The 27,270-nt window shown below is 46.0% G+C and overlaps 5 protein-coding genes across 5 annotated transcripts; 3 read left to right on the top strand and 2 right to left on the bottom strand.

Moving 5' to 3' along the window:
* Nucleotides 1–5,253: 5,253 nt before the first annotated feature.
* LOC112873412 (fatty acyl-CoA reductase 2-like) lies at nucleotides 5,254–8,010 on the top strand. Its single transcript, XM_025936371.1, has 8 exons — nucleotides 5,254–5,587; nucleotides 5,676–5,779; nucleotides 5,879–6,078; nucleotides 6,181–6,281; nucleotides 6,407–6,617; nucleotides 6,745–6,906; nucleotides 6,994–7,075; nucleotides 7,160–8,010. The coding sequence occupies exons 1-8, from the start codon at nucleotides 5,254–5,256 to the stop codon at nucleotides 7,760–7,762; spliced, it is 1,797 nt and encodes a 598-aa protein (XP_025792156.1). The 3' UTR covers nucleotides 7,763–8,010.
* Nucleotides 8,011–8,165: 155 nt separating this feature from the next.
* On the bottom strand, nucleotides 8,166–12,890 carry LOC112874275 (serine/threonine-protein phosphatase PP2A-4 catalytic subunit-like). Its single transcript, XM_025937507.1, has 11 exons — nucleotides 12,662–12,890; nucleotides 12,050–12,106; nucleotides 11,531–11,614; nucleotides 11,337–11,408; nucleotides 11,067–11,138; nucleotides 10,797–10,837; nucleotides 10,282–10,348; nucleotides 9,296–9,487; nucleotides 9,126–9,215; nucleotides 8,935–9,042; nucleotides 8,166–8,654 (listed from the first exon to the last, which is right to left on the bottom strand). Exons 1-11 carry the CDS (start codon nucleotides 12,752–12,754, stop codon nucleotides 8,589–8,591), a joined length of 942 nt encoding a protein of 313 aa, XP_025793292.1. The 5' UTR covers nucleotides 12,755–12,890; the 3' UTR covers nucleotides 8,166–8,588.
* Nucleotides 12,891–13,926: 1,036 nt separating this feature from the next.
* Nucleotides 13,927–18,928, top strand: LOC112874271 (F-box/kelch-repeat protein At1g55270-like). Its single transcript, XM_025937504.1, has 2 exons — nucleotides 13,927–14,125; nucleotides 16,277–18,928. The coding sequence occupies exons 1-2, from the start codon at nucleotides 14,060–14,062 to the stop codon at nucleotides 17,525–17,527; spliced, it is 1,317 nt and encodes a 438-aa protein (XP_025793289.1). The 5' UTR covers nucleotides 13,927–14,059; the 3' UTR covers nucleotides 17,528–18,928.
* Nucleotides 18,626–24,117, top strand: LOC112874270 (major facilitator superfamily domain-containing protein 12-like). Its single transcript, XM_025937503.1, has 14 exons — nucleotides 18,626–18,744; nucleotides 19,700–20,277; nucleotides 20,874–21,100; nucleotides 21,216–21,285; nucleotides 21,369–21,565; nucleotides 21,639–21,714; nucleotides 21,983–22,066; nucleotides 22,160–22,239; nucleotides 22,315–22,441; nucleotides 22,902–22,961; nucleotides 23,116–23,166; nucleotides 23,259–23,417; nucleotides 23,524–23,656; nucleotides 23,733–24,117. The coding sequence occupies exons 3-14, from the start codon at nucleotides 20,931–20,933 to the stop codon at nucleotides 23,897–23,899; spliced, it is 1,374 nt and encodes a 457-aa protein (XP_025793288.1). The 5' UTR covers nucleotides 18,626–18,744; nucleotides 19,700–20,277; nucleotides 20,874–20,930; the 3' UTR covers nucleotides 23,900–24,117.
* Nucleotides 24,111–25,580, bottom strand: LOC112874274 (embryonic protein DC-8-like). Its single transcript, XM_025937506.1, has 2 exons — nucleotides 25,190–25,580; nucleotides 24,111–25,085 (listed from the first exon to the last, which is right to left on the bottom strand). Exons 1-2 carry the CDS (start codon nucleotides 25,461–25,463, stop codon nucleotides 24,262–24,264), a joined length of 1,098 nt encoding a protein of 365 aa, XP_025793291.1. The 5' UTR covers nucleotides 25,464–25,580; the 3' UTR covers nucleotides 24,111–24,261.
* Nucleotides 25,581–27,270: the final 1,690 nt, after the last annotated feature.

The raw sequence follows: 27,270 nt of genomic DNA, 5'->3' as shown, positions 1-27,270 counted from the left end.
TGTGTGAAATAAATATAGACAAAAAGCATAAAGGTATAGAGAATGAAGCTGCAGTACCTTCTTGTGACAGAGCTTGGTGTAGAAACTAGTGTCATGGCTCTAGTTGGTGTAGATAAGTCATATTCCAGCATTTTTCTTGACATACTACATATAGGTAGAAATCATGTAAAATTGTAGCTATGACAGTAATACCAACGATCAGAAAAATGCAATACCTCCTTATCACTGGACTTGGTGTAGAAACAGTGGAGATTGCTCTAGATGGTGTAGCACTGTGAAATGTATATATATATATATATATATATATATATATATATATATGAGATATGTGCAAGTTAAGTCAAACACCATAAAGTTTGAGTGAAAAAATCTTACAATGGGTCAGAAAATGATGGTTGTTGCTGTGTTGGTTCAGCAGTACTAGATGGCACTACTGTGACATTTTTCTTGCCTCTCTTTCTCTTTGGTTTTGGAGGGGCAGGCGGTGGTGCATCAGATTTATAAACATACTCGTTACATGTTTTTTCCATATGTCCAAGCTGCTTGCACCTTTTGCATCTTGTGGTTCTTTTTCCAGAGCCCCCTTCCGCTACCGATTTATATCTTCTCACTATTGGTCTCCCTACTGCCCTTTTAAGAATTGGAGGCCACAACTTGAACCCTGGGTCAACTTGAGGCTATTGTTTCCTATCTGTCATTGGCTTTACAGATTTTCCATAAGCTTTCTTGAACTTTGCCACAGAATAATATTCATGAACATAGTCTTCAATATTATAACCTCGAATTGAGGTTATAATACACAAAGCGTGTGTGCATGGCAGACCGGTGATTTGCCAACGCCTACAGGTGCACTTCCCCTCATGGAGATCAACAGTATGCCTCCAATGAACTAGATTCTTCGTAACACCTTCAACTTCACCTAACATCTCACCTTCTTTACCACCTTCTTTGTGTGAATACCTCCAGATATATTTCAAACCTCGACTCCTTGCAAAGAGGTCCTTCATGACATTAGGCAGTATCTTATCTTTAAGCTTCATAGCAATTTTTCTTCTCAAGAATATTTTTTGCATGCATAATTGTCTTATCCTATCCATAAGATCAACCACATGCAAGGATTTTTCATTCCTAATCCAGCTATTAAATATCTCAGCTATGTTATTTGTGACATAATCACACTTGCTTGCTTCGGAAAACAAGTACCTTGTCCAGATGTGCTTGTGGTTATCATGTATCCACTTCATTGCTTCGGGGCAAGCTTCATACATCAAATTATAGTGCTTTTCAAATCTATGTATCTGGTAAGCTCTACATGCTAGCCATAAGTGCTTCTCAAAGACCTCACCTCGATATCGCTTCTGAAAGTTTGCAACTAACTGCCTCATGCACTCTCTATGCTCAACCCCATTTTTGAAGATGTGAGTAACAGCAGAATCAATTCCTTTTCCTGCATCTGTTGAGATCACTAGGCCTTGAGGTGAGCCAATAGCTTGATGAAGTCTGCTAACAAACCATGACCAATTTTCAGTTGTCTCTGATCCAAATACCCCATAACACACAGGAAACATCCAATTATGCCCATCAATAGCAGTAGCCGATGCAAGTTGGCCCTTCCATTTTCTAGTCAAGTGGGTGGAGTCCACACCAAGAAAAGGCCTACAACCATGTAGAAAACCATCCACACATGCACTTAGGGCAACAAACATTCTAGTAAATCTCTTCTTCTTCCCAACTTTCTCAAATTCAATATCCACCAAACTCCCAGGATTTGTCTTCTCAACCTCTGCCTTGAAACTGAAAATGTGCTCGAAACTGTCATCCCACTTTCCTTTGAGTTGTTCCAAAGCCATATTTCTTCCATCCCACACTACCCAGTATGACAACTGCAGGTGATACTGCTCTTCTAATCTTGTCTTTAGTGCTTTAGCTCCAATTGTAGAGTCCTTTGCAAGGCAATCGAGAACCCTATCCCTCACCCAATGATTGCTTGCCATGCTATTTTTTTCAACTTTCCCTGTGCTTTGACAAGTGTATGGATAAGGTATTTTCTTTATCTGCAGAAAAAGAACAAAAAAAATCAGTGCACAAACAAAAATGCAATTTGTTCATGCAAATTAATCAAATTTCTGCAATACCTTCCATGTCCTTTCATCCTGCAATCGTGAAGCATGTATCCGCCACTTGCACCGTTCAGCTTTGCAATACCCTCTATACCTTGTTGACTCAGAATAGGGAGCTGCAATTTCGAATTCACCCTTAATTGCATATTGCCTAATTGCTTTCTTAAAAGTATCACCATCCCCAAAAGTTACACCAACTGCTATTGTCGGGTTCTCTAAATCCGTTGCATGTATAAATATTTCACAACCCAATGCATCATCCACAACTAATTCATCGTCCAAGCCAACACACTCGACATCATCCTCCAAGTCAACACACTCTAAAACATCATCCAACCCATCACATTCAGAATCAGAAAGTAAAGTTTTGAAAGGATCCTCATCATCCAGACCAACATACTCTACATCATCGTCCACCCAAGCTACTTCAACACTTTCCTGAACTAGAGGCTCCAAAAGAGATGGTGCAGTTTCAGATGAAGGTACTGCAATAATCTGGGCATCTGAGGTCTCGGTGCTTCCCTGCAACAGACAAGGAATGTTTTGCTTCCGCCCAATTTCATGCACAGAATCTGAATCATCTTTTTTCATAACACAGACTTGCAATGAAAGCCTTCTTATCTCCCAATACATGTCAATTGCATCAATTAATTTCTAGTCAGAACTAAGCTCCTCATAGCTACGATTATTTTGTCCCAATATGTGACACGCACCTTGTTGTTAGGTCCTAGATTAATTTCTGTAGCAATATCAACTACCAAATCTTTCCAATTGGTGCGATCCCTACCTAAAACCTTTGGAATATTACAGGCATCACAATAAACACGGTTGCCATCATCAGTCAATTTCACATAAGCACCAACACGCACAGCAAGCCTGTAGGATGAATTGGGATCCATCCTATACACAAATATTGACACAAATTGAAGCAGAATCAACACATGTTATGGTCTACTGAGCAAAATCGAGGTCAAAGTTAAAACTAACCCTAGGGGAAATTGGAAGAAGACTTACCCATCGGGAACCCATGAAAGATCGGTCTGATCCTGCGGGAAAATCTCGCTGAGAAATCGTGGGACCTCCATCTTCTACCGACTGCCGCTGGAGGGGCCGCGCTGTGGCTCTGGTGGGCCAAGGTCGCGCCCTAGGAGGCGCTTCCCCGGGTGCCGTCGCCCGTCGGGCACGACCCCGCGCCGCGAGTGGGGTGGGTAGGGGGAGGAAAGCCGCTGGAGGGGCTGCGCGCCAGCGTCGAGGGCGGCGCAGCCTGGGATGCAGCGGCGTGCTACCACCGCCGCTTGTATCGCCGGTGCAGCCAGCCACCGAGAAAGCAAGAAGCGATTGAGTTGGGAGGGGAACGATGCGTGCATCTCGATCTGAAAAGGCAACAGGGGTAAAACTGTCATTTCAGGTGCCTTTACAATTTAATTGAGTAAAATATAGAGTCCGGTGTCTAGCAGCAAAAGGCGCGTTTGAGGAGTGTGTCCAGGCCAAACTGTTTTTTATTAGATGGCTGCAGCAAAAGCTCCCATCGAACGGTGTCCACGGGCTAATTTTGCCTTTTTTCTTCGTCACGGCCTAAAGAAAGTTTCTACTGGTTTCAAAAGTAGTTTGTTTTCTTCGTGATCATCAGTTGCGCTTGCACGCGATCATAATAGACTCTACTGAGCGATGCCATCGCGGCATTGACCGAAGCGCTATTCTCTGCGAGTACACATTATAGGTTGTACGCGAGGGCGGAGCCAGGAATACACATAGAAAGGTTCGAACATGAAATATAAACATACCCGGTGGAGGAGGGAGCAAGAAATTACATATAAAAATTACAATCGTGTTGTTTCTGGTTGGTGCTGTCTTTAGGAGCTTCTCTCGCAGTTAAGATGTTATAATGGTGCGCAAAAATGAAAGTTGATAGTCTTCTAAGATTAGTAAAGTTTTGCTTATAGAAAATCCCCCATGTTCATGGAAAAAGGAACACGATGTCTTATTTTTGGGTTTCATAACACTTTCACGATTAACACATAATTTATGTTTCCCGTGTTACACAATTCAATATGTGCTTGAGAACACAAAACAAACTGAATCTGAGGTTTAGGACTAAGAAAAAAATCGCGTGCAATGCATATTTGGTTCCTGCTATACATTAATTTAGTGTAGGCATCCATGAGGCTTGCCCACTTAAAGGGCTAATCAGCCTCAACTCTGATTGGCTTGAAGCAGGTACAAGTAGCTATTTTGCAGTATACTGTATAATCCATACAGGGATCATGCATTCCTTAGGTGTCAGGGCCCTGCTGGGCCCTTTGATTCCGTCAGTGGTTGGTTGGTTCTAAGTCAAACTTCTTTAAATTTATCTAAATTTATAGAAAATATAGATTAAACACATGGCTGGATCTTATTTGTCAGTGTCAGATTACAGATTTAGCTATCTCATAGAATCATCGGTCTATTCGGATGGTACATCGACTTCCGAGAACATCTGGTTGAAACCAGGCCGGGATAAGTTGCAGCCGCTGCAGGCCATGGCGGACGATGCTGTACGGTAGCACTGGTCTGAATTCTGGATTCTGGATAGCTGCCGTGCCCGTTGCCTTTCTGATGTACGTTGTGTGCACGCAAGCGCTAGTCGCTGCCCTACCATCGTACCGATCGCCCATTGCGTCACCGCATTTCCAAGAAGTGCACGAGCTTTGCGTGCCTCGCCTACGGCGCCACCACACGACCCGGGCCTCGTCAGGAGCTCGGCCGCGGGGCTCGCCGCTCGCTGGCTCTCTTTCCGTTTGATCCCCCTCGCCCCTCCTCACCTCCCCATCATGCGCGCGTTATAAATTGCTCCTCCGCCCAGCGGCACAAAGATGCCCTGGCATGCTGGTGGCTTCCTCTCGGCGCATCACCAACTTTTAAAGCTGGCCCCTCCGATCCCTGCTTCCTCGCAGCGCAGCTCGCGGGGCTTTGTAGGTCACTGGCTCGGCTCCGGCTTCTTCGCCTTGGTCTCGATCCGTTTCGATCCAGGCAGGAAGTAGCAGCTCGCCTTGACACCACACACCCACCTACCCTGCTGCGACCGCGGGGCGGAGCTCCGCGTTGTCTACCCTTTGTGCACCTAGCCCGCACCTGCACCTCTTTGTTGGCGGCCATGGGGAGTTCATGCGTGAACCTCTCACGCGCCGTCCTCTTCGCCGGAGGCCGCCGAGGCCACCAGTACGGCAGGGGCGGCGTGCTGCACCCGTCGCCGTCGTTGCTGTCGAGGCGGCACGGCAATGCCGCCGTGGCGTGCTGCTCGTCCGGTACAGGCTCAAGGCCGTCGTCGTCGTCTTCGTCCTTCCCAGCAGGGCAAGGGCTCGAAGGTGATTCGGGAGCGGCCGGTTCCACCACGTCGCCGGAGGATCACGCCGGCGGGATTGGGGTCGCGGAGTTCCTCGGCGCCAAGAACTTCCTCATCACCGGCGGAACCGGTTTCCTGGCCAAAGGTGATACGTCTCTACCGTCTGCTAGGCATGTAGCATCCGAATCCTAGCTAGCTCTGCGCTTCATTCCTCCCCTTTTATCCTGCGCCAGTTCTTATCGAGAAGATTTTGAGGACGAATCCTGACGTTGGCAAGATATACGTGTTGATCAAGGCCAAGGACAGCGAGACAGCATTGAGGAGACTGCAAAATGAGGTCTGGCGCTAGTTGCTTCTTCTCGCACACTAACCAACATTCCTCGTTCATCCAGATGACCATGTTTTTTTTTTCTGCACTCATGCTAAATATGTGCAGGTAGTGGACACGGAGTTGTTCAGATGCCTGCAGGAAGTCCACGGGAGCGACTACAGCAGCTTCATCGCAAGGAAGCTGGTTCCCGTCGTCGGCGACGTAAGGGAGGCCAACATCGGCATCGCTCCCGAGCTCGCCGACGAGATCGCCGGCCAAGTGGACATTATCATCAACTCGGCGGCGAACACCACCTTCGACGAGCGGTTCGTGACGCCACACCAGTTTTGTTGCTCCAAAGATGCATGCTTCAGCAGTCATCGGTTCCATGGCCACGACCCATGAGTGTTCTGCGCTTTTGGTGGCAGGTACGATGTCGCCATGGACATCAACACCGTGGGCCCGTTCCGGATCATGAGCTTCGCGCAGCGGTTCCAGCGGCTCAAGCTCTTCTTGCAAGTGTCGACAGGTCAGAGTGCAAAACACGAATTCTTGTGGTGAAATTAAAAGCTCCTACCTTCTTCTTTTTTTTTGTTATTCCAGAGCTTACAGGACTCAGCACTGTGTTTGAATGCTGATGTGTTTGCCAAACAGCGTATGTGAATGGGCAGAGGCAAGGCCTGGTGCTGGAGAAGCCGTTTCGCATGGGAGACACTATAGCCAAGGAGTTGGGATCTTCAGAAGATAAGGGCAGCACCGTGCTGGACATCGAGGCAGAGATCAAGCTGGCCTTCGGCTACTCCAGAAGACACTCCAGTGATTCTGCTTCTTTTGCCCAAGAAATGAAAGATCTAGGCCTGGAGAGGTAGGGTAGTGTTTTTCTCTACCTTTTGCTTCTGATCAGTCTAACCATCTGATCAAGATTCATCAATACAAGTGCAGACATGAAAGGGCATTAGTTTTGTTTGATCTGTGTTCTTTGTGTTTGGTAGGGCAAAGCTCCATGGGTGGCAGGACACTTATGTGTTCACCAAGGCCATGGGGGAGATGGTCATCAACAGCATGCGAGGGGAGGTACCGGTAGTCACCATCAGGCCCAGCGTCATCGAGAGCACCTGGAGGGACCCCTTCCCCGGCTGGATGGAAGGGAACAGGTATGTAAAATAACTTTCAGTGATCAGATATTCAGGTATGCATCTTCAATGATCTCTCTTGCCACTGGCAAATTGACGAACACACAGAATGATGGACCCTGTCGTCCTCTACTACGGCAAAGGCCAACTGAGTGGGTTCCTCGCCGATCCGGAAGGCGTTCTCGATGTGGTAAGCAGCTGATGATACGTGTACATGTTGGCTAGGATTGCCAAACATTTGTCAGTAACAATGTCTATCGATCTAATTTTTAAGGTCCCGGCGGACATGGTGGTGAACGCGACGCTGGCGTCGATGGCGAAGCACGGCGGCGGGGCGTCGCCGCCGGGACCCGGGATGCACGTGTACCACGTGTCGTCGTCGACGGTGAACCCGCTGGTGTTCGGCGAGCTGAGCCGGTTCCTGTTCCAGCACTTCACGCGGTGCCCCTACAGCGACGCGGCGGGGCGGCCCATCCCGGTGCCGCCGATGCGGCTGTTCGACAGCATGGAGCAGTTCGCCAGCTACGTGGAGACGGACGCGCTGCTGCGGAGCGCCCGGTCCTCCTCGTCGTCGTCGTCGGAGCAGCGACTCTCGCAGCGGGCGCGCGACCTCTGCGCCAAGTCCGTCGAGCAGACCATCCACCTGGGCAGCATCTACCAGCCCTACACCTTCTACGGCGGCCGCTTCGACAATGGCAACACGGAGGCGCTCTTCGCGGCCATGTCGGCGGCGGAGAAGGCGCGCTTCCACTTCGACGTGCGGAGCGTGGACTGGACGGACTACATCACCAACGTCCACATCCCAGGCCTCCGGAAGCACGTCATGAAGGGCAGGGGCGTCGCCGCCAACCAGCTGCTCGCCAGCACCTCCGTGTGACCTCGCCGGCCGGCAAAGGGATGCGCGACGGCGTGTACAGACTCTTGTTACGCCACCACACGGCCGATGACCGACGACCAATCTTGCCGCTCGATCCATGGCCGATTTCTTCATCTCCTGACACAGGTTAATTGGTTCACAGAATCACAGTAGCAGTAAAAATCTAAGGTTGACGTGTGTACGCCATGCTTGCATTCACGATAGATACACGACTGTTCATCTCTTCCATGTTGACTTGTTGATTCTTGTATTAGTATGGTGTAGTTCCAAAAAAACAAAGGTTGTGGAAATCAACAGTATATCGAAACTGAAGAAGGATGCACATAACTCTGAAAATACTTTAGCAATTACAACATTGTGTAGGCTGCTATAAGTCCTAACTGGGAAAGGAGTCATGCGCATGTACCATAAGCACATCTTTACCAAAATTTAGATCACTGAAAGGAGTTCGATTGTGCCTTGCCATCGATGAATGATGATACAAATTAGTACAGGCCTATTGGTACAAGCTTACGCTACAAAAGTACAAATTGATGTTCAGTCTTTTGCCAATTTCACGCCTCTATAAAAATATGCCTAAAAGGGAGGGCGAGAGTCGAAAGTGGATGGCCCTTCGATCACCTGAAAGGCTTCAAAACTCGGGCATGGCTTTACATGGCACACTTGCTTTCTTCCAGGATAGCAGCATCTCTTGCATTGACCAATGGAGACCTCGAGTTTTGCATAGCACTTTGGTATTCACTTGTTATTTCTGGCTGGCCCTTGATCCAGCAGATGTTGACAGCGATTCTCACAGCACATGCTGGAAAATGGTAACATCGATAACTTAAAGGAAATAATCCGGTGTTCTTCGGGTCACATCTGGCTCACCTCTCCTAGGGGCTGGTTCAAACTGCAATAATGGGAAAACCAAATTGGCGATAATACACAATAATTTTGCAGTACACACATCATAAGAAGTTTATTCGGGAAATCACAACGAATCTAAGGTATCAGCGGGTGTCTTTTCAGAAACGCACTATCCGCCAACTAAAATTTTCCATTTATGGTTACACTCATTTTATAAAAAAAATCATAACAACAATAGACAGTAGATTCATATAAGGGTGATACCATAAAAAATAAGCCCAAGAAAATGGAAAGTAGCAAAGAAGAATGTCATGGTAAATTACCTGTATGAAAGTGTGACTGTTGCAGTCGTCAACTTCCAAAATGGATGCCATATTGCCACATCGGTAGCAATAGTTTGGAGCACTGAATATGGTGACAACTTTTTGTTCCTGTAATTGCATCATGCATGATCATGAAAGATTACTCACTCAAAACTCAAGCTGATTAAGTATATAAAGGTTTAATCGCTTACATGAGCCCAGTTATATCCTTCCATAACTAATTGATGGGCCCGAGCTACAAGTTTGAGATTGTTTGTGTGATTAAACTGCTCTGATATGTCCTGGTGAGACAAAGGAATCAATGAAAAAATTAGAACTTAAAAAGTACAAAAAGAGGTAACAAAAAACCCAGACTGTGTACCTGGCCAAAAGTGTAGCCAGCACCACGAGGAGATATGCCCCAACCACATCGATCGTCCGGATCTGACCATAAAAGATCACACATAGGTCCCTCATGAGGAACCTCTTGGACACGATCTAAGCTACGTACACTATCAAGATTCTCAATTGATGGAGATAAACCACCATGAAGGCAGAAAATCTCAGATTCCACCTTCAAGCAGAAAATAAACATAGTATCAGTAATCCACGGACAGAAAATGCCATGATATTGAGAAAATGCAAGGGATACAGCTATCTTATGGTGCCATACTACAGTAAACAACAATTAGGATTGTAGAGACAGAATGAACACCATCAAATTTTTGGTGCAGCATCAAACTTTATCATCATTTCCAATGTTTGAACAATCAATTCATACAGTTGCAGAAAGGACGACATATTTTCAATGGAGACTAACCAGAATGTCACCAACCTCTGTTCCATAGAACAGACCAGCCACCACTACACAACCCAGATTACTGGTTCTTCAACAAGAGTAAATGGCGCAGCAAGTATAAAAATCAAACTGAGACAGCAACATAGCACAACATAGCACAACATAGTTGGTACCATATTCTACAACCCTAATGGCCAAACACTGAGTTCTCACATGCATTTGATTTACAGCTGCTGGAGTCAACTAACAAATGAATAAGATAGTTGATGTTCAATAGGGTGTTCCACATACCTGGAACATTCAAGTATAATATACATACTTTATGGATTCTCTGTTTCTAACATGCTTTAATTGGTTAAATAAAGAGTCATAACCCATAAACATATTGCCATCTACAGAATCTGAAGTTAGTGAAGCAAAAACAGTATGATTGTATAGCTACTTAGCTATTTTGTTGTTTTAGCTATGATGCCACTCAAGTCTTTTACGATTTGCATGACGCCTATTGTGAGGATGACAGATAGAAACACAACTAAAAAAAAGGAGATTCCAGTCTTAAGAGTACACACCAGAGCTGTCAGAGGAAAATAATCAAAAAGGTCTGTAAATGTCTTCCATACATTTGCATTGCCATACCTGGTTTGCAACAAAAGAGTTAGCAACAGAAATGACAAGCTAGGACAATGTTGTCGGGTCGGTTTGCAGGAGAAATCAGTCTTACAATCAACTCACATGAACCAAGAAGTTTATATAAGATAACAAACAATATGAGCATTCAACTTTCACACCAGCTCTAAAGCATAGTGATAGTGCACCATCAGATAGTATACACAATGAACAAGAAGTCTCTGACAATCTAAAGAAGCCTATTAATGCAGCAAAAGAAAAGGCACATGATGCCAGAGATTCTGCATATGTGACAAAAATTGGGACAACTATATATTAGACTGAAAATAAATCTGAAGCTAAAAGAGAACTATGATAAAAAAAACACATGCACAGATCTTCTCCTACAGGTATTCATAGGGTAGGAACATGCTAGACCTCGAATTAAGTTGAACTTTAAGCATCTAAACAAACTCACTTTCGTAGGCATTCGTCGTAGAATCCATACACCTGTGTGATCTGCAACCATAATTAAAAAAGAGTTTCAGTTTGAAACAGAAAACACAACAATTCTACCATTAAGATGGATGGCATCTAGATTGCAACAGAGCAAATACTGTACTGAACAAGAAAAATATTATGTAATTTCTAACAACTAGAGTAATTTCCTCTGATCACAATTAGTTTCAGGTAATGGTAGCCAAAAACCCACATGCATAAGAACCAAAAAGATAATATTTAATGGTACCTGCCGACTCTCGTGGTTCCCACGAAGGATCGTAATTCGATGTGGGTGGCGCACTTTCAGTGCTACTAGCAGCTGGATAAAAAAAACCACGTCAATATGTCAGGCTTACACATAATACAAGGTGAAATATACATTCACAAGAAACGTGTGAAAGCATAACTTCAGAAACAAGATTTTCCTTTCTGCAGTCTCAACTACATGTGAAACTAGATAATTCTGCAAAAATACAGAAAAAAGAATTCAACAAGAAAATAGTAGTTTATTTCTTACAGTGACAGTCTCAACAGAATAGTAGCCACGGTCCACGTAATCCCCCATAAATAAGTAATTGGTATCTGGACACTGGAAACAGAAGAGAATAAAACTGATAGGGATTAGATGATGGAATGGATGGCTTCAGTATTGGGTACGAAGTTCTTCCAGGAAATTAAAAGGAAGCAAAGCTCAGTTAACATAGTCGGTACCTTTCCGCCGATCCGAAAAAGCTCTACAAGATCATGAAATTGTCCATGTATATCACCACATATCGTCACTGGACTCTTGACAGGCTGCATGCGAAAGTTACAAAAGAAGCCTTCATACCATAATGCATGCATAATCTGGTAGCCATTTGAACAAGTATCTGTTCCATTTAGTACATACAATAGAAGCTAATGATTGAGGAGATGACATGGAATGAGACAGGAGGAAAACCTTATCATATTTCAATTGTCAGTGTAGTGTTCTACAAGGAACATGAATCAAAATGAAAGCACTGAAAATGTGAAAGACTCTTTAGTCATAGCACCCTTGATACAAAAGACCACAAAAATGCCAACCAAAATGGAACAACACAATAAAAGATGTTGCTCTAATGCACTGGGTAAAAGACTATCCAACATTGTTCAAACAGCCTTTGGAACCAGCAATATAGATATCCTCCTGCATCAATAGTGAAAGATGCTGAGCCCAACAGTGAGGGGCGAACTGCCAGCATGTCATACCTGAACATTGCTTTCCTCCATCAATATCTCCTTGGCCTTCTCGCACAGTGACTTAACCTGAAACATGTGGGGACCCGTTATGGCGATTCCAAGAATGTTAGAACATCAACATGCACCAAATATTCCTGCTTTCGGTCAAGCGGACTCATAGCATGCATGCATACATACATCGACCCAATGTGTACACGTACCATCAGACACTCTAACCGTCACTATTGAATGGGGTGATTAATATTGGCAGATTACAACAAATACAATTTTCCATTTTTGTGCTACTTTTCTGCTAAAATTAAAAGAGATCTACTAACAAAACCCAAATCTGAATAAAAGCACCGGAATGATTCGAAGCCGCACTCGCCAGCCACAAACTACACACCATATTATCCCTCCATGCCACCGAATCACCAGACACCAAAAGAGTAAAAAAGCCCTCAAATCGTCGGATCACACTTCGAACCCAAAGAGTGCTACCAAAGGGCCGGCGAGAAACCCTAGGCATGCCCTCGCAACAGATCGAAAAAAAATCAGCATTCACCAGATCGCGGCGCAAAATCACCACCGAGCGAACCGGAAAACCGAATGGAAAGGGGACATAGCTGAGCTGGATCTCACCTCCTGCTCGGCGAGCGGGCGGCACTGCATCAGCTGCTCGATCTGCGCGTCAAGGCCGCCGCAGCCGCCGTTGTCTACGTTCATGGGCTCCATAGCGCCGCCGCCGTCGGCGATACGAGGAAGAAGCTCGAGCTCGAGCTCGTCGCCGGCGGCGAGGCGAGAGAGAGAGCGAGGAGTGAGACTGACAGCGGGGGAGAAAATCGGAGAGGGAGGGAGGGAGAGGGAGAGTACTGGACGGAAGGCCACCTGCCAGGTGGGTCCTCCTGCTCCGCACATGGACCCGCCCGCTCCATGCCGCGTGCGCAGTGGCAAGTGGTTGGGAAACTACGCGTCCGCGGCTGACAGGTTGGTCGGTGAGTGGGTCCATGCTGTCAGTTGGCGGGAATACTGTGGGCGTCAGGCGACGTGGAGTGGAGACCGTAGAGGAAGCCCCGCGGCCTGCCGGATTGCACGAGGGTACAGTTCCAACCAACAAACGATGCAGCAGCGTCTATAGTATATCATGTGTCACGTAGATATATCTAGAAAAAACTATAGCTTCCAATACATAATTTATAATTGATATTACAAAATAAATTTTTCCAATAATCTTTCTTCTCTTCCTACCAATTTTTCTTTCCCCACTCTTTAATTCTCTTGGTATTTGTAATATCCATTCCAATAGATTTTATATAGTTTCTTAGGCTTTGATTTCTATGCAATAAACCACTTCTTGTATGAGATCAATTTCTTGATCTTTTACTTTTTCTCCTCTTTAATTGCATTGCCAAATCAGCAAAACATGGTACGTAGTCGCAGAAAATCATCCTAGCCGCTGTGAACACTCTGGGACCGTAGAGTTAGAATGGACCTCTAGCCGGTGGACCCATGTTCCGGTCACAATCAGTGCTGAGTGCTCCGCGCTTTGGTAGAAGTACCTCCGGTGATGGGCCCGCGTGTCGGAGGTGAAGTTCATCTGTGAACAAAATTGAGCTTACGATTGTGAATCAATCGCTGGTCGCTTGATCTTAGGTGAGAGTGTATATGAGACTCTGACCTTTCAGTCAAAGCTATTGCTCGTTTTCGGGGGCTTTTAGCATGGCTCCGTGAACAGTTTTACCACCGGCTCCTTCAGAAGCTTTACCAAAAAGTAGTTTTTCAAACAGGTCCACCATTAAAATTTTCATAAAACTGGAGCTATTTCTATATTAATACAGTGGAATTCGGTGGAGCTGTAAAATGCAGCTCCTCCACTTTCTTTTATTACAGAAGCCCGAGCCGAAAGGAGCCGCGCCAGGGCCGAAGTGAAACCTCCTGTGCGTGCCTCCTCTTTGTGGAGACTGGGAGGGGGAGCTTTCTCCGCTTCCAGAGGCCGAGATCGATCGAGCGTCTACCTCGTCCGCTCGCCTCGATCCGGCAATGCGTGCGGCCGCCGGAGGTGTCCCGCCGCGACGTGCGGGTGGTATCCGTGTCCGCGCCCCACTGGTGAGCTCAGCTCCTCTCCCACCTTTCTTGGTCTCGAGTAGGTATGAGAGATGCAGATTGCTCAGAGATGGTGGTTCCTGTGCCAAAAACGCAGCCTTTGGCTTGAAGCTGAGATCTTTCTACTTGAATCTGGCGTTTTCGCGCATAAAACTTGGAGGATTGCAGGTTTTGGGGATCGTTCGAAATCTCGATCTGGGTGCTTAGGGCTTGGCTGTGGAGTCTAGATCCAACTGTCCATGGAGTGTCTGGTATAGTGGTAATCTTTTCTGGTGTAGTCTTCTTGGGTTTGTTTGTTAGCTGTTTTTGCTCTGAGCAATCTTAGCTGTGGTGTGGACTGTGGAGATGCCGCTGTTGTAGGGACAATGACTTATCACCAATCACCATAACATGTATTGCATTTTTTACTGGCCCCATTCACCATGAACCCAACTTAGACAGGTTGTAGCTACTAGCTAAAGATAGTTGCATTGCCCTGGCTATACTCTAGACAGCTCATGAGCCACAGGTGTTACATCTTTAGCTAGGAGTCATGTCTGTGCACCTAATTTTACCATATGGAATCGATAAATGATAAGAAAAATTGATTATATACAATTTGAATTCTAGAATGTCTAATCATTGCAACGCTATTTGTAAGCACCCTGTTTAGCAACATGACCTTAGCTGGTAACACTAATGTAACAATGTTAGTACATAATTAGCATAGATAATAGTTGTTGGACATCAAAATAGATATTCTTAGGCATTTGATATTTACTAACCTTAATGTTGGTAAAAATTGTTGGGGTACTCTGCTGCACTACCAATTTTGGAACCTCATCTTCTACGTCTCGTTTGACAAACTACAGAGTAAAGCACCAAATATTCAAGCATTAAATGATAATAGATATAGGCAAAAAAATGACCTTCAGGAATCTTGGAGGACTTAATATTTGATTTAATACCTTCAAAACCAAACATAGAAAATGTAGCACTGCGTGTTGGATACAGGATGATAAGACATTTATCTCCTGTATCTATTTTTTGGTTTGTGTTAGCAAGAGAGGGGCCAAGGGGAGAGCTTCTCCATTTTTTGAGGCCAAGTTTTGTGGATCCATTTTGCTCAATCTTGAGATGGACTCAGCACATAGACCAAGCCATTCAGCAGCAAGACTCATGTCCTCCGAATGAGATTTGCTTGCATCTCTAGCCTCAAGCATTGCTCTCTTTTTTTCCCCCTCAATACCATATCTTTAGACTTGATGTCAAGATTATTGTTTCAGAAGGCGGTGCCCTTGGCTCAATGTTATAATCTTCCAATGAATCTAGGACCTTCCTTCTAACAGTTGAATTTCTGTGCTTTGAGTATGGACCTTGGTCCTCAGGGTTTGTTTCTGTAGTTTGGGTTCAAAGTTCAAGACTTGTCTTGGAGTTGATTAGATAACCAATTTCAAAATTATTCATTTGAGAGACATTTTAATGTTGCTTTTATCATTCAAGGATATGCTATTGCTACGAAGGTGCTACTTTCACAAATTGCAGCTAATTTCATATCATTGTGTGAGCATCACTTATTTAGCACGGCTCTATCTGTTTCACATGAAAATGTTACATGGTTAAGAACATTTGATACATCCGTTAATGAGCATGAAGCTACTTAGCAAATGCTAATATAATTTTATGAATTGGGATTGCAAGGAAAACAAAGCTAGTGTAATTTTAAAGATCTGAATCTGAACAGTAGCTATTAATTGCTGCCACTGTACTATTAACTTGAGTGATAGTTTTAAATTCGTGATACCATATGTTTGTTTTTTCTTTATTAGAAGTTAAGCGGAGTAAGGATCTACTTAAGTTTCGTGCTTCTAAGCCACCTTAACAGTATCAAATAGTTTGTCCCTACTTGGCTGCTGAATGATCTGTTCCCTTTATTTATGTTCAATGACCAAGATTGATAATTTCAAACATGGTTAGTCTTCCAGCACTGAGTGTCTGAATATCATCTGCATAACATTTTACTAGTAGATGGACAGGAATATATATTTCTGTCATTGATAATTCATACCCAACTGAAAGGATAGTTTTGCTTTGCTTGCTTTTGTCTTAATCTTCTGTTATTTCATGTTCAGGTTAATATAGCCATTCTGACTTGGTTGATCAATGCATGTGCAGGTGGAGTCTGTCTCCTGCTACTGCAGGGTAGATGGAGGTCTTAAAACCGTTGTAAGTGCTAGGAAGTTTGTCCCTGGTGCAAAGCTGTGCATGCAACCTGATATCATACCAAACAAGCGCATGTCAAGGAGCTCACGCAAGGAGAGGTCTCAAACTCAATCACCACTGCTACCTGGGCTTCCTGATGAACTGGCTATTTCCTGTCTCATGTGGGTTGCTCGGGTCGAGCACCCAAATATGCGGTTAGTATGTAAACGATGGAACCGACTTTTGTCTGGGAATTATTATTATTCGTTGCGTAAGAAATTCGGCATGGCAGAAGAATGGGTTTATGTCTTCAAAAGGGACCGTGATCAGAAGCTATCTTGGTATGCCTTCGATCCAGTAAACCAGCTCTGGAAGTCATTGCCTCCACTTCCACCGGAGTATTCAGAAGCTGTTGGCTTTGGTTGTGCTGTTCTCAATGGATGCTACCTGTACTTATTTGGTGGCAAAGACCCAGTACATGGATCTATGAGGCGTGTTGTATTTTACAATGCTCGAATAAACAAATGGCTGCGAGCTCCAGATATGCTGCAAAAACGGCACTTCTTTGGTTCTTGTGTCATAAACAACTGTCTTTATGTTGCTGGCGGGGAGTGCGAAGGGATACAGAGAACTCTGAGGTCCGCTGAGGTATATGATCCTAACAGGAATAGATGGTCTTGTATTGCTGAAATGAGCACAGGAATGGTGCCCTCCATTGGAGTAGTACATGATGGCATGTGGTTCCTAAAAGGTCTCAATTCTCACCGCCAGGTTGTGAGTGAGGTCTATCTACCAGCATCTAAAATGTGGTCAACCACCGGTAACGAAATGGTCACAGGGTGGAGGAATCCAAGCATTTCCTTCAGAGGCTGGCTTTACTCTGCTGATTGCCGTGATGGTTGTAAGCTTAAAGTCTACAATAGAGAGACAGGATCATGGACAAGATTCATTGACACCAGAAACCACCTCGGAAACTCACGAGCTCTTGAAGCTGCAGCCTTTGTCTCCCTTACTGGAAAACTCTGCATTATCCGTAACAATATGAGTATCACTCTTATTGATATATCAGACCCAACAACGGTCACTGAGGTTGACAGTGCGCGCATATGGGAGGCTTTTGCACGAAAGGGGCAGCAAAGGTCTTTCATGGCAAACCTGTGGTCAACCATCACAGGCCGTAATCTGAAGACAGACATTATGCATTGCCAAGTGCTCCAAGTTTGAGTTTGGCCATATGTGAAGTGAAAACATACACAACCCTGAAAGGCTCAGTTAGAAGCTGAATTGGTTACATGAACTGAAGCAAAGAGACCAGCTTTCCCTCAGTAAAAATTACTGATTCCATCCTTTGGAACATTCTGATTTTGGCAAAGTTGCATCCAATTTGTCAGATAAGGCTCTAAGGGATTGGAAGTTGGAACTGGGGGGCGGGAGGAAGAATCTGCCATGGTTCATGAGAATTAAGGGTTGTATTGCAGCTTGGACTCCATAGGTCAGAAGTGCAGGAAGCACTGACAATTTGACAAAGGAATGTCTAAGCCTAGAGTAGGAACGAAGCAGTGGCAAAGACTAGAGTAGGAACGAAGCAGTGGCAAAGACTATGGCTAAAGGCCCCATGGATTGATACATAGAGCTGTTAGTTCAGTTTGGTAGAACGTAGATCTCTAAAAGCTTCCATAGAATCGAAGGTTGTTTAAGAAGTACTCCATGATTTTGGTGAGAGCTGCTACAGTTGATGTATACAGCAAAAGTTACTGCCATGATGTCATATATTTTCAGAAAAGGAAGGATAACGATCCTCATCACTGTACTGTCAGGCATGGGAAGTAATCTTATGTTCATGCCTTGAAATCTTTCCTGCCTGGTTGTTTGCTGAGAAGCTGTGGAAACCGATCAGTACTATTTCTGAAAGAAATTTCCATAGATACTGTCCTTTTGAGTTTATGAATAATGCAATCTTGTGAGAACTCCCTAAAGGTTGCCCTTTGAACTATGAGCAAATCAACTCTATGCCATTGAATATCATATATGAGTGGTTTGATATACCTGCTTGAGTTTTCTTGAGAATCAGTTCTCATCCGGTTTTATGAATTTGCTTGAGAATCGGTTCAGGTGTATAGCATTGAACTGGTGCTCAAGCAGTTTGCCCTAACACGTATATCACTCGACCTTGTCCACTAGCTGAAAACATTGACCGGAAAATGATCTGTCAAGTTTGCGAAACATGACAAAGATGGGCCAAGATGCTTATCGGTTGTTTAGCGATCATTTTCAGAGGCAGGAATAGATGATGATGACGATTGAGGATGAACCTGTGATATTAGTATGGTGATCTGAGTATCGGATCTTTTAGTTGGTATGCAAGTCAAAGCCACGGAAAGAACTGCAGAAGTCCATGGGCTGCTAAACCCCTGCCCTCCTTGTCAAAGGCATACTATGGGGTATGGCTGCTAATGTTTCTTTCCTTAAATAATGTTGCTAATGTGGCCAAGTGAAGTATAACTAGCAAGAATTTCCAACCCTGTCTTGCTAGTCCTTTCCTTTGGATGCGTCTCCATTCGCTGATGAAGGAAAGAGAGAATTTGGACGGCTGTCCCCAGCCAACTTGGTCCATGTTGCTGACAACTTGTTGGGGGTGTTTGGTTCCCTGAGGTTTATTCTACGCATCGAATATTTCAATACCAATTAAAAAACTAAACACAAGCTAATTATAAAACTAACTGCATAAGCTTAGGGCTTATTCACGAGATGAATCTATTAAGCCTAATTAATTTATAATTAGCACATGTTTACTGTAGCACCATATGGACTAATCACGGACTAATTAGGTTTAATAGATTCATCTCGTGAATAAGCCTAGAGGTTATGGAATTTATTTTATTATTAGTCTATGTTTAATACTCTTAATTAGCATCCAAACATTCAATATGACGGGACTTAAAATAAGTCCGTGGAGAACCAAACGCGCCCATAGTTCTATAGCATACCTATTCGATTTTTTTCTCTGCTAAAAGAAGTGATTTTGTGATGGATCAACAATGGTGTTTGCATGATTGCTGCAAGTTATGACTGCTACGCTAAAGAGTAATAATCCGTGTCTGCTGGTCTCACTAAGTCTTGTGTGAAGGACTAAATACATCCTATGAAAGCTATGGTAAAAAATAATCCGTGTATGCTAGTCTCAGTAGCTGGCTTGACAGCCCTTTTCAGCGCGAGATATGACCAAATGCGCTCGTTATGGTAAGTAATACCTAATCCAGGGCCGGCTGCTACCGTTCCCGCTTTCGTGGAACGACCAAATCCGGCATGACTTGTTGACATATTTTGCCCAAATCATGACTTTCGCAATGAAATGTCGTTACCTTGATTCACATTATTTTCTTGACCCAGCGACAGAGAGCAGGGCTCCAGACGAAGAGTAAAATCACGGGTGATACCACAGCAAGTCAGTAACGCTAACCCTGCCCCCGGCCATCGCCGGAGCCGCGCCGCCGCGTCGTCAGATGCTTCGCCGTACACTTGAACAGCAGGAGTATCTTGCAAGTTTGCAACTCGGAAGGGCATGTCCGCGACGCTACAGAGTTCGAGGCCCCGACGCCAGATGAGGAGCGGAAAAGGATCTTCCCTCCCGTTCCCCCGTGTATACCCACCCCGCAGAACGGGCAACCCGACCGGCGTCTGAACTTGCGGAAAGTCCGGATCGCTTTCTTTTCCAGCGCCGAACGGGAAGAGGATCCGGAAAACGACGATGGGAAATAAGGAGGATTCTTCGATTAATAAACTTTCAATGCCCTGTGGCGGCGGCGTCCACCGCCCACTACGCTCGTCCAGTTGGTACTTGGTAGCAGGTAGCAGCTCAGCGCAGCCCGCTCGCCGCCTATAAATCCCTTCCACCGCCGGATCCCGTCGGGCTGTCCCGTGCCGCGCTCGCCGGTCAGCGATCACCGCTGCTCCCCTCTCCTGTCTTCCTCAGGGTACGTGCGCATACGCGATCGCGCTCTCTTCTCCAGCATTGCATATTTGCATCGCATGCTCCCTTTCTCTCGCTTGCTGTGGATGAATCTCGGCGCGGTTTGCGTGTTCCCGTCCGCCGCCGCCGCCGCCGCCCTTGTTGCTGCCTCCCGACGTTTTCAGGTTCTGACCTGTTTGTTTATTCTTCTTTTTTTTTGAAAGACCTGACCTGTTTCTTCCGAGGCGTTAAAGATAAGAAGATTAGATTGGTGCTGGGAGTCGGCGTAGGACGTACAGTTCTGATTGTTTTGCTACTGACGGCTCTTCTGCGGGGGTTGTGTTTTCTTTGTTTCTTCTCCGAGTGGGTTTTGTCAGAGTTTCTTTTCTTGCTGTTGCTCTGAACCACCTTCCCTTCTTCAGTCTGTATACGCAATGCCAGTGCCAATACCAAAAGCCTGGTATTTAAGCAACTTGTTCGCTCTTAAATTGAAGGCTGCGACATTGTCAAATCTTCGTTACATGCTCAGCATTTTACAAGATGCAGAGACAGTTTCCTCCCCCCCCCCCCCCCCCCCCCCCCCGCGAGTTCTAATGCAGGCTCAGTTGTCTCGAAATTCAGAATTGTAGCTGAAGGCGTTCAGAAGCTTCGAGTACTACCAACTACCTAGCACTCTCCATGGCTGATGCAAAGGATGATGGGGTCGTGGCCGAGGCACAGATCGCACAGCCTCTCGGACGGTGGCCGATACTGTCCTACGGCGTCGGGCACATGCTCAACGACATCACGTCGGCTTGCTGGTTCACGTACCTGCTGCTCTTCTTGCAGCAAATCGGCCTTGCTCCAAGGTATAAGAGAATCTCTACAGATAGCATCACACTACTTGACAGTATAAACTTTCATTCTTTTTTGAAGCAAGTACATTTACAGCAGCTGGCTTCAAACTTGCGTTTCGTCTTGCAGAGATGCAGCAATTGTGATGCTCTCGGGCCAGGTTGCAGATGGGCTGATGACGATCCTCGCAGGCGAGATGGTATAAAACAGAACTGAAACTCTATATTATTGCAGATTGTGATACATCACTAATGATCTCTGAAGAATGCATCACATGATCAGATTGACAGATTTGGCCGCTTCAAGCTGTGGCACATTGGAGGATCAGTCTTGGTCGGCGTTTCATTCTCTTCAGTATTCGGTGGCTGTCTGCTCTGCACCATTCTGGGGACAGATTCATACCTCGTGAGGACAGTAGGTTACAGCATTTTTGCTGCGGTGTTCAACATCGGTTGGGCAGCCACACAAGTTTCCCACATGTAAGGTTCTTGCGATCGGACTGAAATTGTTGCCTGACATTTGGGTTCTGACTAATGCATTTTCTTCGTTCAGGTCAATGGTGAACTGCATGACACTGAATCCGACAAGCCGTGTAGCCTTAGCAAGCTGCAGAAATGCGTCCACTATGGTGAGTGAGTACCAGCAATTAGCATGTTCACCTTATGGACACTTGTAGCTGGCAGTTGTTCTTACTAAAATTCTGCAATCGAACTAGAACTTATTATACATGAAACACGAATCTTCTTCCTGTCGTCCCTTTCTTATTATTAAAACTGACGTGCTAGAAGTGTGTGGACCCATTTATTAATGTCCAAATCAAGCAAATCAACTGTGTGTTGTTTACCTTTAAACAAACTTTCACATGCGCCATGTACTCACAAGAATGGCAAATACAGGTGGCAAATCTTGGTCTGTATGCGATTGCGTTAGCTGTCTTTGCTGTCATAAAGGCGAAGGAATGCTCAGACATTGTTCTTCAGGTGAGAGAAGCCAAAGCTTGCAGTTATAGACCAGAGAAACATAAGCAGATGTTTCTGGTTACTAACTTACACCTTCATTTCCTCACACTGCAGTACCGGTGGATAGCATACCTGTCCATTTTCATCGGATGCTGCTTCCTGGTGGTCTTTCATATTGGGACCAAGGAACCGACGTATGTTGATAGATCATTCAGAGTCGATATATGTGCTGTATAGGTTGTGTTTGTGCTCAATGCGTGGTTTTGCAGCTTGAAGTCTGAATCTAACTGCAAGAAGAAGGCTCGGATTTCCTGGGGCTACTGGTTCAGGAAGACATTGTACTATCAAGTTGCTCTCCTGTATATGCTTGCAAGGCTAATCACAAACGTCTCTCAGGTTGGTATATGGCACCATGTGCAATCAGAAAGTTTATGTTTCTCCTTTCAAAAAGAAAGCTTATGTTCGTAATATGCATGAAAATGCACATGGCGTGCTCTATCGTCAGCTTTGTTGTTAGCGGATAGTTTAAATAAGGTTCCATCTAGATGCGAAGACTAGTCTGTAAGATATCCCTTTTAATTGTCCATCCATTCCTAATTCTAAACTAGAACTTTTTAATATACAAAATCTTTCATCTTGCACTATTTTTTAAGGAGGCATTAAACTCGACTTCCCAGTTTACGCTGTCTAAAATCTAGTTGAAGTAAACCATGTTTAGGTCAGTGTGGTGAGTCATGAGAATTTTTTTTGAATAGGGGCCTTTTCCCTGCTCCATGCGTACAAGCCAGAATTAGCTCTGTCATGTTATTATCTCTTGTATTTGATCTCTTACATGTGCTCCTTTTCCCCTTTCCAGTCTCTCATCGCTTTCTACGTCACCAGAGACTTGAGAATGAATGAATACTCGAAAGCAATAGTGAGTTTCTTTATTCCTTTTCTGCTTCAATTATTCCTTAGCATTCTTTTTTTTAGAAAAAATAGATCCTTTTGAGCGAGGCACCGACAGGTATTGGGATATACTTATGCTCTCCATTTTTTTTCTCACCCCTTTGATCTCTCTCCCTCTGCAGATACCGGCGATCATATTCTGTTGCAGCTTCGTCGTGTCCATCGTCCTGCAGGTCCAACACTCCGCACAAAACCCGTTAAACAAACGTGCCCTCTGCTAAGTTCAGTCTTTCCTCACACATCTTGTTAACTGCACGCTATGCAGGAGATCAAGTGGAACAGCCGCCGCCTCAAGTCCCTCCTCACCGTCGGCGCGACGCTCTGGGTGATCTCCGGCGTCGCGGTCTTCGTCCTCCCGAGCCAGATGCACAACCTCATGTACCCTCTCGCCATGGTCATCGGCGCTGCCAACGCGCTCGTCATGGTAAAACACCGGCGCCTAGAGCGCAACCTGAGGCCACGTTTCCTGTCGATATCTACGCCTAGTTCGTTTAGGCCTTTGCCTGCTCTGACCTGTGAGCACTGAGCAGGTTACGACGGTTGGGCTGGAGAGCGCGCTGGTAGGGGAGGACCTGAACGGCTGCGCGTTCGTCTACGGCTCGCTCAGCTTCCTGGACAAGATCTCCTGCGGAATCGCCCTGTTCGTTCTCGAATCATACGAAGGTAGCGTTGAGATCAGCAAGAACAGAGTGAATGCAGGTCCAAATTTTGTGTGTGACACCATGCTCTTTTGTTGCAGACACAATGAGCTGCGGCGAGACGAGGGGACTGAACACGGTGAGCAGGTACGGCACGGGCCTGATCCCCTCCTGCTTCGCCGTCCTCTCCCTGGTGGTCACCTCCACGCTGAGGCTGCAGGACGCCGCTCCGAGAGCCGCTGCACTGGAAGCGCCGTTACTTGTCTGAAGCAAATGTGTTCCAGAACCGGTGATCTCCCACACATGATGTATGTAATTCGGATTCAATAAAAAAGGAAATTTGCGTCCTCCTCAATTAGGTTTGAAGGGGAACATAATGTATTGTCGCTTTCTTTCAATTAGATTTGAAAGGAGGCCACTTTGTAATAATACTAATACTAGTTTTCTGTTGTCGTGTACCAATACCATCGCAATTCCAGTTTTGAAGTGTGAGAAGCATGTCTACACATCATCAGATTATTATACAAAGTAGGAACAGCACCGTGTGAAAAACTAGAGCAACACACTGAAAACATCAGTGAACAGGAGCTATGGCAACACACTGAAAAACTAGCGCTGGCTCCGAGCTGCTCACAGCTCGTCGACCGTCCGGTGCTTGCCCGTGGCGTCGACGTCCGCCCTCCGGTGCTTCTCCCTGCTGTCGCCGTCGGCGCCGGTCACCTTCTCCTTCACCTCCTCGATCCTTTCTTTTGCCGCGTCGGCCGTCTCCCGCGCCTTCTCCTTCACCTTCTCGTACCCTTCGTTGGCCTTCTCCTTGGCCGCCTCCGCGGTCTCCCACGCGGCGTCCTTGGCCGACGCCGCCTTCTCCGTGGCCTTCCCCTTGGCCGCCTCCTTGGACTGCTGCGCCTTCTTGCCGGCCGCCTCCGCCTTCTCCCACGCTGCGTCCTTGGCCGCGCCGGCCTGGTCGGCTGCCGCGTCCTTGGCCGCGGCCGTCTTCTCCCACGCGGTGTCCTTCGCCGCGCCGGCTTTATTGGCCGCGGCGTCCTTAGCCGCCGCGGCCTTGTCCTTCGCGGCGGCCGTCGTCTCCCACGCGGCGTCCTTTGCAGCCCCGGCCTTCTCCGCCGCGGCGTCCGTGGTCTGGCGCAGCGTCTCGTGCGCTTTGCCGGCCTTGTCCTTGGCGCCCTCGTACCCCTGGCCGGCCTTCTCCTTGGCGGTCTCCTCGACCTTGGCCTTGCCCTGCTTCGATCGCTCGTGCGCCTCGGCGCCCCGCTGGCTCGCCGCCTCGGCCGCCTCCTTGGTCTTCTCCTTGGCGTACCCCGCCTTGCTGGACGCCTCGCCGGCCGCGCCCTTCACCGTCTCCTTGGCGTGATCCTTGGCCTGGCCGGCCTTGCTCGACGCGCCCGCGGCGGCATCCCCCGCCGCGTCCTTGGCGTCGCCCGCCTTCTTCCCTACCGCTGCAGCAACCAGCATTAGGACGTCATGCACGCGCGAGAGGGGAGAGCAACGCCGGCGCGGCAGCAAGTTCAGCTTCGGAAGGGAAGTGGTGGTGGCGGCTTACCGGAGGCGGAGTGCTGGGCGTACTCGCGCGCGGACTTGGCGGTTTGGCCGGCCTTGCGCGCGGCCTCCTCCTCGTCGACGTGCTTGAGCCCGAGCCCCTCGGAGATCTTGTCCTTGGCCCAGTCGGTCCACGACTCCTCCTCCTTGCCGCCCTCCTCCGCGACGTCGTGGGCGTTCGTCTTGGCCGCCACGCCCACCGCCGACGCCGAGGCCACTGCCAGCAGCACCAGCAGCAGCAGCGCCGCTGGGACGGCGAGCCCCCTCGACCGCGCCATGGATCGCTCTAAAGCTTAAGCTTGGCAACCACCTAAGGTCGTAGCGGATTCAGCCGTGCGCTAGCTGGGTGCTTTGCTTCCTCAGCAGGGATGCGAAGAGTAAAGCGGATGATCTTGTGCTGGGTTTAGGGGCGCGGGGGTTTTATGGGCAGGAGGGGTTTGGACGCGTGTAGGGGGCGGTTCGAGCGAGGCGTGTGGCGGGTCGACGGGTGTCCGGCTGAGGTGGCACGCTGCCGCACACGTCGTCTCGTCGGTCGCCGTGATCGCTTTGGCCTTGGGGCGGCAGAGCTTCTGGTCGCTTCGGTGCTTCAGCAATGCTACACACGTACACGAGAACGAGACGTTCGGGGCGCCAAGGCGGGCAGCGCATGGGACATGAGTTCGTCACGAAGCGCTACGGAGCATGTGCAGGCGGCGTGTTCGCCTCTTCTCTTTCAAGACCCTGGCCTGTCTGATATTGCCACAAGCTGAGATTTCAGTGCCCGTAGCTGCTCACCGACTAGTACATGAACTTGTAAGGACCGAGGAAAAGCACGTTATATAACAAAAATTTATATATTTGAAATTAATTTTTTTATAGAAATAATAATTAGTACATGAATTTGGAAGAAAATCAAAGAGAAACAAAATAAAAACATAAATTTCTTATGCATGTCACGAAATACGTCAGTGGGCCGGTTCAGTAGAAAAAATTAACAACCTACCAAACATTAGCCGGCACGGGGAGCGGAGGAGGCCGTAGGGGAATCCCAGCATTTCTCCAAGGAATTTTTTTTTTACCTTCCTTAGTATTAGGACGAATTGGTGTTTTTTCCCTAGATAATAAAATCGTCCGCCTGGACTCCTCGGATTCACAATATCGGACATATGACCTCCGTAACTGGTTTCTCTCAGTAGTTTTTTTCTTTTATATTTATTTTGGTTGAATCTTTGAAAAATTATAAAATGGAAAATTCAATTTTCTTTGACTCCACATAAGTATATCTATGCAGTGAACGTATGATATAATTTAGTAAAAAAATTTGTTGTACTTTTAGATATATATTTTTCTATTAATTAATTAATATCTATAGTTTACATGGTCCAATTATGGCAAAATTTTTATGATGGACTAAAAATTATATTCTTGAGCCGTAGTAAAAATTTCGTGCTCATTGGATCATGTATGCTTGAGCAACTAAACTTCAAGTTATATCAGAGACTCTTCAATTTCTCTAGAATACTTAATCCAATGAGCATGAAATTTTTACTATAGCTCAAAAATATAATGATTAGCCCACCATAAAAATTTCACCATAATTGGATCATGGACTGTAGCTATGAATTAATTAAAAAGCATATATCTAAAATTACAATAACACTTTTTAAATAAATTATATTATATCATATATTCACTGCATAGATATACTCGTATGGAGTCCAACAAAATTGGATTTTCTATTTTATAATTTTTTATTATGATTTACTGTGATTTTTTAAAGATTTAGCAAAAACAAACATTAAAGAAAAGGAGAAAAAACCACTTAGAGAAACTAGCCAAGAAGGTTATATGTCTGGTATCGAGTCTGAGAAGTCCAGACGGATGGTCTCATAGTCTAAGAAGGAAATACGGATTCATTCAAAGTTTAGTGAGGTAAAAAGAATCTTTTCCTTTCCCCAATGTTACCCATTTTTTAACACCCAAAGAGCCCAAAACCCGGTCAGAAATGGAAGGAAAAAGTCATTTTTACCTTCTGAACTTTGAACCGAATCCGAGTTTCCTCCCTAAATAATAAAACCGTCCGTCTGGATTTTTCGGACTCGCGAT

Source organism: Panicum hallii, chromosome 9 (assembly GCF_002211085.1).
Source record: "Panicum hallii strain FIL2 chromosome 9, PHallii_v3.1, whole genome shotgun sequence".
Taxonomy (NCBI): domain Eukaryota; kingdom Viridiplantae; phylum Streptophyta; class Magnoliopsida; order Poales; family Poaceae; genus Panicum; species Panicum hallii.
The sequence above is the reverse complement of the archived record's forward strand: the minus strand, read 5'-3'. Positions and strand labels throughout refer to the sequence as shown.

What these genes read in the sequence shown, in the direction of transcription:
- LOC112874275 (XM_025937507.1), bottom strand. Translation starts at nt 12,754, where the DNA reads ATGGAGCCCATGAACGTAGACAACGGCGGCTGCGGCGGCCTTGACGCG. An exon ending in TGGAGGAAAGCAATGTTCAG is followed by an intron (nt 11,615 to 12,049) that starts GTATGACATGCT and finishes TTTCGCATGCAG; the next exon opens with CCTGTCAAGAGTCCAGTGAC. An exon ending in GGAACCACGAGAGTCGGCAG is followed by an intron (nt 10,838 to 11,066) that starts GTACCATTAAAT and finishes TTATGGTTGCAG; the next exon opens with ATCACACAGGTGTATGGATT.
- LOC112874270 (XM_025937503.1), top strand. Translation starts at nt 20,931, where the DNA reads ATGGCTGATGCAAAGGATGATGGGGTCGTGGCCGAGGCACAGATCGCA. An exon ending in CAAATCGGCCTTGCTCCAAG is followed by an intron (nt 21,101 to 21,215) that starts GTATAAGAGAAT and finishes TTCGTCTTGCAG; the next exon opens with AGATGCAGCAATTGTGATGC. An exon ending in ATGAATACTCGAAAGCAATA is followed by an intron (nt 22,962 to 23,115) that starts GTGAGTTTCTTT and finishes CTCCCTCTGCAG; the next exon opens with ATACCGGCGATCATATTCTG.
- LOC112874271 (XM_025937504.1), top strand. Translation starts at nt 14,060, where the DNA reads ATGCGTGCGGCCGCCGGAGGTGTCCCGCCGCGACGTGCGGGTGGTATC. An exon ending in TCCGTGTCCGCGCCCCACTG is followed by an intron (nt 14,126 to 16,276) that starts GTGAGCTCAGCT and finishes ATGCATGTGCAG; the next exon opens with GTGGAGTCTGTCTCCTGCTA.
- LOC112873412 (XM_025936371.1), top strand. Translation starts at nt 5,254, where the DNA reads ATGGGGAGTTCATGCGTGAACCTCTCACGCGCCGTCCTCTTCGCCGGA. An exon ending in TGAGGAGACTGCAAAATGAG is followed by an intron (nt 5,780 to 5,878) that starts GTCTGGCGCTAG and finishes AAATATGTGCAG; the next exon opens with GTAGTGGACACGGAGTTGTT. An exon ending in GGCTGGATGGAAGGGAACAG is followed by an intron (nt 6,907 to 6,993) that starts GTATGTAAAATA and finishes ACGAACACACAG; the next exon opens with AATGATGGACCCTGTCGTCC.
- LOC112874274 (XM_025937506.1), bottom strand. Translation starts at nt 25,463, where the DNA reads ATGGCGCGGTCGAGGGGGCTCGCCGTCCCAGCGGCGCTGCTGCTGCTG. An exon ending in CGCCCAGCACTCCGCCTCCG is followed by an intron (nt 25,086 to 25,189) that starts GTAAGCCGCCAC and finishes TGGTTGCTGCAG; the next exon opens with CGGTAGGGAAGAAGGCGGGC.